The sequence below is a fragment of the Colletes latitarsis genome, chromosome 12, assembly GCF_051014445.1.
Source record: "Colletes latitarsis isolate SP2378_abdomen chromosome 12, iyColLati1, whole genome shotgun sequence".
NCBI classification, from domain to species: Eukaryota; Metazoa; Arthropoda; class Insecta; order Hymenoptera; family Colletidae; genus Colletes; species Colletes latitarsis.
The window spans coordinates 23,294,277-23,304,164 of record NC_135145.1 but is presented as its reverse complement, the minus strand read 5'-3'; the positions used below and the strand labels follow the sequence as shown (position 1 = coordinate 23,304,164).

Sequence of the window (9,888 nt, the reverse complement as noted above, 5' to 3'; positions counted from 1 at the left end):
CTTCGATCTCTCCTTTCCACGATTCCAAGATCTCTGTTTTTTTTTTGTATACTCCAATTGTATTTTTCATTAAGTAGTCACACGATCGTTTTTAATTCTGTTTTTTTTGTAAGATAGAATTTTAAAAGCTGCGCCCCGTCCATTTCTCAATTTCCCAAACGACATCCTCTGTCTGTTTCGTGTATTTCAAGAGCATCAAGGTTTCACAAATTTAGGAAGACTAAATTTACGTTAGAAATTTGGAAGCTTCTGCTAAACATAATTTGCCAATTTGTGTTTTCCTTTACTCTCAAACTTGATATGTAAACAAATTTATGTAACTGACGTTATTAGAGAAACTATTGTAAATTGTCTTGCATCGACGTTGCAACTAGGCAATTCAGTATAGAATTTGTGAAATAATAGGAAAGCGAAACGAGACAAATTAACTACAGCCTCCTCCCCATCCTTTGGGCGACCTACATCGAAGCATAAATTGCCATAAAAAGAACTACAGAGATTACAAGACTCCTGGATCATCTTTGAAACCTTGCCTCCTTATAGTCTCCTTGCAGCGGTGAGAAGTTTTTAAACAATTAATTTCTTATATGTATTTGAGAATAGATTCACATTTGTTTGTTTTGCTATTATTTTGCTGTTCCTGGAGGAAGAATTCATCACCAACAGAGGCACTGCATACCGAGGAGTGTAAGTCATCAAAAATTCCCTATTTCAAGCTGGTTGCAAGATTGGCCCAGCCTTGGCAGAAGAAACATCTCTCCACTTTTAAATCAAACTTAAAATTACTAGATCTGTTAGAGTAGCTTCTATATACCTTTCTGTTTGTATTTTTGCTTAGATCCAGCTAGAAATAAACGCAATTGCACCTTTCTCGCAAAGAGTAATGGTCGCGATAGACTGAACGTCTGTTCATCCACGTTCCCAAATGATCCCAATCTTTCATGGTAAGTCCACAACTATTTTATTCCTGATAAAATATCCTCTCCATTTCTCCACTAACGACACTCATTTTTCTTTTATTATTTCTAGTACAGATAAATAGCTGAGAGGCAGACGTTCATCGCCAGTAATGGAAATTAAGAACTAAGATAGCGTAGCACATTGTAAGACATATTTTTAGAACTTTGCAAGCGTATAGCATTACCGATTTCCCATCTTTACGACGAAGTCTGTTCCACGGAAAAGTTGAAAAGTTGAAATCGCGAATTTGTTCGTTTCATCGGCTCGAATCGATCCCTCGATCCCGGAAGATTAACAAAAACTAAGGAGGTAGAATCCGAATCGTTTGAAAACGTATATTATTAGTAGGATCGGATAGCAATTGTTTAGATAAACTCTGAGCTGGACAGTGTCGTGTACAAAGTTCCAAAAGGGATCGAAAGTAACGCCAAGCGTTTTCAAAGGCTATTGAACCGAGGGTAGGAGAATTATGGACCCGGAGAATTAAACGGAGTTTCGAGGGCTCGCTGGGGAGCAAAGAAAGCGCGAACTTGGCCGCACTTAAACGGACGTTACACCTCGCGCTAGAAGGCGGTACACTTGCATTTTGAGGTTGCACTCTTTCGCACGTTCATTAGCGGCAGAAATTTACCTGACGGCTTAGGCGCACCGGGCACCACTCTTGGACCACGCAAAGTGGTTTAGGAGATTCGCGTGGACCAATGTCTACGTTCTCTGCTCCCACTCTTTGCTTTTGCCGCGCTCTGCTTTTTCCGCATTCTAAGTAGCGCACGAGCCTCCCGACTCTCGTGCAGTCTAGATCCCTTGCAGCGTCCGACTACCCCGCAATGTAACGTTTAATTCCTGGTAGGGATCGAGGCTGTTTCTCCGGTCCTCGCCACAGAGAACACGTCCATTGTGCCCCGGTATATTTGTCTTGTAACAGGGTTCGAAGTTTGAGTTTCGCACGGTACAACTGCGATGCTTGCTTTACCAGTTAAAGCAGGTGGACCCAGCAGAGAGGGGTAGGGCTAAGGAAATATTATAGCGTATTTCTAACGAGTTTCTCTAGAACCACAAATGGGATTCGGCTTCCATAAGCTAGTTATGACTTTTCTTACGTAAAATTGACTCGTGTTCTAAAGCAAAGAGTAGTCAGTGTAGTTCTTGGAGGTCTAACGGTGTACTCTAGCGTGTGTAATTTAGTTCACAGAATAAGTACGGAGTCCGTCGATTATTCTAGTGCAATTGGATGTTCTGACGTATATTTTTATTCACAGATGTGAACCGGTGAGAGAGAAGGTAACTGGTGACCTGGAGCTTCGACGACGAGCAGACAAATAAACTAGTGTGCAGGTTAAATCAGGCTACGCAGCATCTTGGATACCTAAGAATGTACTCTTGGTTCATATAATAAGCATATCGAGTCCCATCGCTCTGGTGCAATGCGTGCCCGATCTGACGTGCATTTTTATTCACAGATGCGAACCGGCGAGGGAGAAGCTCGAAGAGGAGGTGACTGGCGACCTGGAGCTTCGACGATGAGCAGACAAATAGACCAGTGTGCAGGTTAAATCAGGCTACGCAGCATCTTGGATACCCAAGAATGTACTCTTGGTTCATATAATAAGCATATCGAGTCCCATCGCTCTGGTGCAATGCGTGCCCGATCTGACGTGCATTTTTATTCACAGATGCGAACCGGCGAGGGAGAAGCTGGAAGAGGAGGTGACTCGCGACCTGGAGCATCGACGGCGAACAAACGGATACGCAAAGGAGGGAAGATGTCGAATAGGATGACGGCGAGCAGCGTGTTGAGGTCGCGGATAGAAAGAGATGACGAGCCAGAAAGGGGGTGATTGAAGGCGAGGGTGGTATAAAGTAGTAGGGGGTTTATGACGTCATAGTTGAGGGTTGCCCGGGCAACGGGGAAGCGGTTTGCCGGCCGCGTCGGGAGGCCGTTAGGCGTCGCCAGCGTCGTCGCGACGTAAAAATCAATTTGGACCTTGGCTAGGTGACCGTTTCGCTCGGCGCTGCGTCGCGGCTGCTCCGGCGGCTCGAGGCTCGAGGTTCGAGGCTCCGAGAGCAGCACGCTTGCCTTCCGGAGGTGGTGCCGTGCCAGCCACCTTGCCACCTTGCCTCCGCGCGACAGACACCGCACCGCGAGCAGCTCAGTCGCGAGTCGCCCACCGAGCCGGGTACCCAGAGCCAGCTCGAACGTGTCCGGCCGCCCAGCTTGCGAGCGTGCCGACGCGCACACACACACACGCACACGACACATACACACGTATACACACACTCCCAAAAAAACACACGGCGGATCTATATATCGTCTATACATACAATCGTACACGTAGGCACGCACGCACGCACGCGCGCGCGCGTGTTCGCGTGTGTTAGCTCGCACGCGACTGCCGCAACCTCCGCTCAGTTTCCGCGTTCACGCGGACGATGATCCGCCGAGGGGATCGGCTCGCTGACGACCAACGCCGGGGACTCTGTGTGCTCGTACGACCATCTCCGCGGATTAACATGTTCCTACGTGCGGCCGTGTAACGTTGTAAACAAATAGACGGTAGGTTGGCTCGTCCTACTCCCACCGGGCACCGCTCTACGGAAAGTGCCAGAAGATCAGAAGATCCGGAGATGACCGAGCGAAAGGGAGGAGGCGGACTCATCGACGCTTCGGAGCACCGACGGAGATCCTCCACGTCGGCCCTGCTGGCTGAGTAGACGCGCGCACCCGCGTAAGGAGAATATTCCTTTTTCGTTTCGACGTGTCCGGGTTAGGCGTTTCGCGGACGATGCTCCTGGAGCGTGCGAGGGCTCCGAGAATTTTCAAGTTCCGTCGGATTTTTTAAGCCTCCCCATCCGCCGCGAGAAGTGATCGTCGTTCGGATTTCGCGCCGAAAGGAGCATTCTCTTTGAAAGACAAACAAGGATGATAGAAGTTAATTGACACAGATTGAGAGGGGGTGGGGGAGAGAGCGAGGAGAGCGTGCGCGACAGCACGAATTCTCTCCTCGCGGAAGCCTCTTGTTCCGTCGTCGCGGATTAATTAAAACGTGACCCGGGTTCGTCGGTCGACCCACCGGACGAAGAAACGAAAATGCTACGGGCGTGTCGTCGGGACTCGGACCGAGGATACTCGTTTTTACAGGTGGTGGTCGATGATGGTCCCATGATTCACGAGGACACTCCAGGTCGCGGTGTTTAAGAGAGGACGGAAGAACAGGTGGAACGTATCGATGATGGTGGAAGGCACGTTGCCAGGAGGCGGTGCTCGGGTGGCTTGTAATATCGCGTAGACAACGGCGAAGGAATGGTGAGGTACGATGACGGATTTGGTAGCCGTGCTCGATCCTAGGATCGCGGTATCGTGGTCCTGGTCGTCGACCCGTCGCTGGTGGGAACGCCGCCGGTGCACCATCAGCTAATCTCTCATCAACATCCAACGAGGATGCATGGAAGATTATATTAAACCTTGAAGAGGCTACTCAAGTTACAGAGGGGGCGAGAACCAAGAGAAGAGGGTAAAGATTCCCTGAGGGAGGTAGTATAGCACCTTCTGCAATGGCCTCGGTGGCAGCGTGGCTGCCGTTCGCCCGGGCGGCAGCGATCGGTTGGGTGCCGATCGCCACGCATCCGCTGCCGCCGCCGCCGATCCCCAAGGATCGTCGCAAGGCCGACGACGAGAAGCTCCTGATAAACGTGAGCGGCCGTCGGTTCGAGACCTGGAGGAACACCCTCGAGAAGTATCCGGACACTCTTCTCGGCTCGAACGAGCGCGAGTTCTTCTACGACGAGGAGAGCAAAGAGTACTTCTTCGACCGGGATCCGGACATCTTTCGTCACATATTGAACTATTACAGGACCGGCAAGCTTCACTATCCGAAGCACGAGTGTCTGACCAGCTACGACGAGGAGCTGGCGTTCTTCGGTATACTGCCGGACGTGATCGGCGACTGTTGCTACGAGGACTACCGCGACCGTAAGCGCGAGAACGCCGAGAGGCTGATGGACGACAAGCTCAGCGAGAACGGGGATCAGACGCTGCAACAGCTACCGGACATCAGGCAGAAGATGTGGAGGGCGTTTCAGAATCCTCATATCTCGACCGCCGCGTTGGTGTTTTACTATGTAACCGGTTTCTTCATCGCCGTGAGCGTGCTGGCGAACGTGGTCGAGACCGTGCCGTGCGGTAATCGTCCGGGACGCGCCGGTACGCTTTCATGCGGCGAGCGTTACAAGATCGTATTCTTCTGTCTGGACACTGCCTGCGTGATGATATTCACCGCCGAATATCTATTGAGGCTGTTCGCTGCGCCTAGTCGGTGCAAATTCGCTAGATCCGTCATGTCCATCATCGACGTGGTCGCCATATTGCCGTATTACATCGGTCTCGGTATCACCGACAACGACGACGTGTCCGGTGCATTCGTCACGTTGCGCGTCTTCCGTGTGTTCCGGATCTTCAAGTTCTCCAGGCACTCGCAGGGTCTCAGGATCCTCGGTTACACGTTAAAGTCCTGCGCCTCGGAGCTCGGCTTCCTCGTATTCTCCCTGGCCATGGCCATCATCATATTCGCCACCGTCATGTTCTACGCGGAGAAGAACGTGGACGGTACGAACTTCACCTCGATCCCCGCTGCATTCTGGTACACCATCGTTACTATGACCACTTTGGGGTGAGTGTCTTTCGCTTTAGTACACGTTCAAGCCAAGTTATGGGAAAATTGTCGATTTTTATGCTTGAGCTAATTCGAGGACACATAGATGCTAGTGAAATAGAGAAAACTGTTTAATGATTGTTTATATGGTGGGTTTTATGTCATATCAACTTAACAATCGACAGTTTTCCAACACCAATTGTTTAAAATTGTTACATTTTTCATGTTAGAACTATGTGAAATTAGTTTAACTGTATTCCAGAGCTTTTTCGGATTCAAACGACACCCAACACGACCATATTTGCTCCCACAAAAATAATCAAAAAACCATATAATTTATAAATAATATTAATCTTTGATATGGACAAGCATAACACATTGAAATTAGTTTGACTGCATTGTAGAGCTTTTTACCATTCAAACGACACCCAACACGACCATATTTGCTCCCACAAAAATAATCAAAAAATCATATAATTTTTAAAAAATTATACTTTTACTTGTGAGTAATATCCATGCTATAAACAAGAATTAAACATTTTCCCCTATTTTACTCGTCTGTGGTGTTAATTCTTGTTCATATCAAGGGTTAATATTATTCATAATTCAAAGTATGTGTCTTTTATAAATCACATGATTTTTGGATTGTATTTGTGGGAGTAAATATGGCCGTGTTGGGTGTCGTTTGAATGGTAAAAAGCTCTACAGTGCAGTAAAACTAATTTCAACGTTTAATTCTTGTTCATATCAAGGATTAATATTATTTATAAATCATACGAATTTTGGATTGTATTTGTGGGAGTAAATATGGTCATGTTGGGTGTCGTTTGAATCACAAAAAGCTCTACAATTCATTTAAGCTAATTTCACAGTTATAAATTGTTAAATACAATTTTAAACAATCCTAACCAAAATATACCAGAGAAAGGGCCACTGTATCTACCAATCCATAACATTTGCAGCTCTAGAATAATTTTGCAAGCATCGAAGATAGGAAAAGAGTGCATGATAATAATTTTGTTTAAACACAATGTTATAAATTAATTGAGAAGCCTACGACCCTTTAGCCGGCCCGAGGATGCAGTCAGCCCTAAACGTATCGAAATCTCTCGCGTTCTGGTTCGTTCCTGACCTTTTTCTCCATCCTCGTGGATTAAAAAGGCCGATCCCCGGGTCCTCGAACAACGCGACTTCCCAAGAACGTTTGCGTTTCCCTTTAATTTCTCGAAATGCCCCGGCTACTTCGTCGCAGATTAAATTCTTCCGCCCCCTTTCAAGCTTTTTCGAGAGGCGACTCGAATTTCCTCCTTTCCGCCGGCAGAATGAGCGAAGCGTATCCCTTCCGGGAGTAATCGCTCCTTCCGTTTCGTTCCGTTGAATTCACTCGCGATAATTACGATTTGGTACGCCATGATGGACGCTGGTTTCCTCCTTTTAAAATAAAATTCACCGTCCCGTTTATTCTCGCGCGATAATTTTCGATGCTGGGATCCTTTTCACTCGTCGATGATCCATTCGTAGGGCTGAATGATTCAGGTCTCCTCGTCGACCATTGTTAAATTCTGCGTCGCGAAACTCTCTTTAATCTTGCACGTTCCGAAAGGTCTTGACAAAAATTACGAAAGTTTCCAGCCGGGACGTAACAGGAAATATTAATGCCCCGCGCGAGTTTCTCCCACGCTCGAGCGACGATACATCGCAAGATTCAGCCCTTCCACTTCCGGTTCCTCTATTTCTGACGGTAAAATCTATGTCAATGGTATTTTCGTTTCGTTTTCGGACAGCTGACAATCACGTTACGCCGTTGGTGGTCCCATCTACAAATCGTGGATTTTTCCTCGATTTTTATGCGTAATTCTATCTTGGATCCAAGATGGCGTCCATGTGGCTTCGATTTACCTGCGTTTTTTTGGTGATTTTAGAGAGAATTTATTATTTCTAATAGTTTCATATTAATATTAGTGATAGAACGTTGAATTTCAGTGCTAAATTTACTTTTTATTTATTTATTTCGACCTTGTTTCCTTATTCAATCTTGGATCCAAGATGGCATCCATGTGGCTTCGATTTACCTGCGTTTTTTTGGTGATTTTAGAGAGAATTTATTATTTCTAATAGTTTCATATTAATATTAGTGATAGAACGTTGAATTAGAGTGCTAAAATTTATTTATTTCGACCTTGTTTCCTGATTCAATCTTGGATCCAAGATGGCGTCCAAATGGCTCGATTTATCACAATTAAATTGTGTTTTTTTCCTTCTCACGAGCTCTACAATGATATTTTTGGTGATTTTGGGAACAATTTATCATTTTTAATAGTTTGATATTACTATTAATGCTCCAACATAGATTGAAACTGTAAAATTTGCTTGTTATTTTTTTATTGTGTGTGGGAAGATGTGTACTATTTGCTATTCGATATTTTTAATAATTTTGGTGTCGATTTATTATTGTCGATAGTTTATTATTACAATTACCATTCGTGTATCGATTCAAAGCACGAAATTTGCTTAGCGTCTATTTAGTTTGCGATTCACAAAATTTGTAACATTCGTAACATCGGAATTTTCGAGGATTCGACGCATTCAAGGCGACGGGGGAGGCTTGAATGTAGCATTTGGCGAGGGCTCAGTTAATGAACGGACAACACACTGTCTGCCAGATTCCGTTCTGGCAGTATGAGCCTCTATAATGAGCCACACGGTCGGTCAAAGAGTTTAATCGAATCTGACGCGCGTAGAACTTGTACAACCTTGCAGAAAAACGGGACGTACACTCTCCCACGATTTCCCCCGTATCTGAAATCCATTTAAAAATCTCAAAAACAGTGTATCCCCGTTAAATTAACAGAAACAATGTCCGGAGACTCGATGCATCCTTCATTTATTCGAATTATTACTCGTCAAATTAACTTTTCGACGGTTTTTAGAAAATTATCGTCATAAAAAAACACCTTTGGTGTTTTTAATTATTTTAAACAGTGCAATTAATGGAAACCATGTCCATAGACTCGATGTATCCTCCATTTAATCGAATTATTCCTATCTGAGTCTACTTTTCAGGGTTCTTAGAAAATCGTCGTCATAAAAAAGGACCATTAGTGTTTTTAATTTGGTTTAAACAGTGCAAATAACAGAAACAATGCCCATAGATTCGATGCATCCTTCATTTAATCGAATTTTTACTAGCTGAGTCTACTTTTGAGTGTTCTTAGAAAATCATCGTCATAAAAAACGACCATTGGTGTTTTTAATTTTGTTTAAACAGTGCAATTAACAGAAACAATGCCCATAGATTCGATGCATCCTTCATTTATTCGAATTATTACTAGCTGAGTCTACTTTTGAGGGTTCTTAGAAAATCATCGTCATAAAAAAGGACCATTGGTGTTTTTAATTTTGTTTAAACAGTGCAAATAACAGAATCAATGCCCATAGATTCGATGCATCCTCCATTTAATCGAATTATTACTAGTTGAGTCTACTTTTGATGATTTTTAGCAAACCATCGTCATAAACAAGGACCTTTGGTGTTTCTAATTTTTTCTAAATCTAGTCGAAGACACCCTCTAAGCGTTGTTAATCCGTGCACTTTAATCGAACGACTGGGGGGGAATATGTCACGGACAACTATCGGAACACAGCCGCCTCGGGAAGTCGAACTGGTCTTAGAGTGTCTATCGAAGCGATAGAAATTGTAGCCTTTGAACGTTAAATCGATATTGGGAACAGTGTCATTAAGCCGGAGTTTCAACAAAAATAACTGCACGGTTAGAAAGAGCAACGTTGGGAGGAGTGTCTTCGTCTTGAGGCCACGAAACGTTTTATTACGCAAGACAAAGATATACCACGGTAAACAAGTACCTTAATGTCTTTGCTGTTTCACGTGGTACCGAGAAGCGTTGTTTACAGGGCTCGTATTGCTTCGAGGAAGTCGTACGACGATTGCAATTGCTTCTTCATAGGTGGATTCGGTCGAGATTTTACGATTCATCCCACTTTCAGAGCAATAGTTTCCCATCGATACCGATATTGGGCTTCTGGGGCAATTAATCACCCTTTTTGGCGATATAGTCTTGTTTAAAAATTGCTCAGAATCTTTCAAAGCATTGCAGAGCTCTTTTCGAGTCAAACGACACCCAACACGACCATATTTGCTCCCACAAATACAATCCAAAATTCGTATAATTTATAAATAATATTGACCCTTGATATGAACAAGGATTAAACGTTGAAATTAGTTTGACTGCATTGTAGAGCTTTTTACGAGTCAAACGAC

At 44.7% G+C, this 9,888-nt stretch overlaps 1 protein-coding gene across 8 annotated transcripts in view; it reads left to right on the top strand.

The window, feature by feature from the left end:
- The first annotated feature begins 1,831 nt into the window (after positions 1 to 1,831).
- Positions 1,832 to 9,888, top strand: part of Shal (potassium voltage-gated channel protein Shal) — a 95,379-nt gene continuing 87,322 nt past the window's right edge. For 5 of the 8 annotated variants that reach the window (XM_076779271.1, XM_076779268.1, XM_076779270.1 and 2 more), the window contains exons 1-4: positions 2,108 to 2,157; positions 2,220 to 2,334; positions 2,421 to 2,547; positions 2,634 to 5,627. In XM_076779271.1, the coding sequence (XP_076635386.1) occupies positions 4,513 to 5,627 (1,115 nt within the window). In that variant the 5' untranslated portion in view covers positions 2,108 to 2,157; positions 2,220 to 2,334; positions 2,421 to 2,547; positions 2,634 to 4,512. Of the gene's footprint in view, positions 1,965 to 2,107; positions 2,158 to 2,219; positions 2,335 to 2,397; positions 2,548 to 2,633; positions 5,628 to 9,888 lie in introns of those variants that run through there. The other 3 variants (XM_076779267.1, XM_076779264.1, XM_076779266.1) reach the window with 3 other exon arrangements.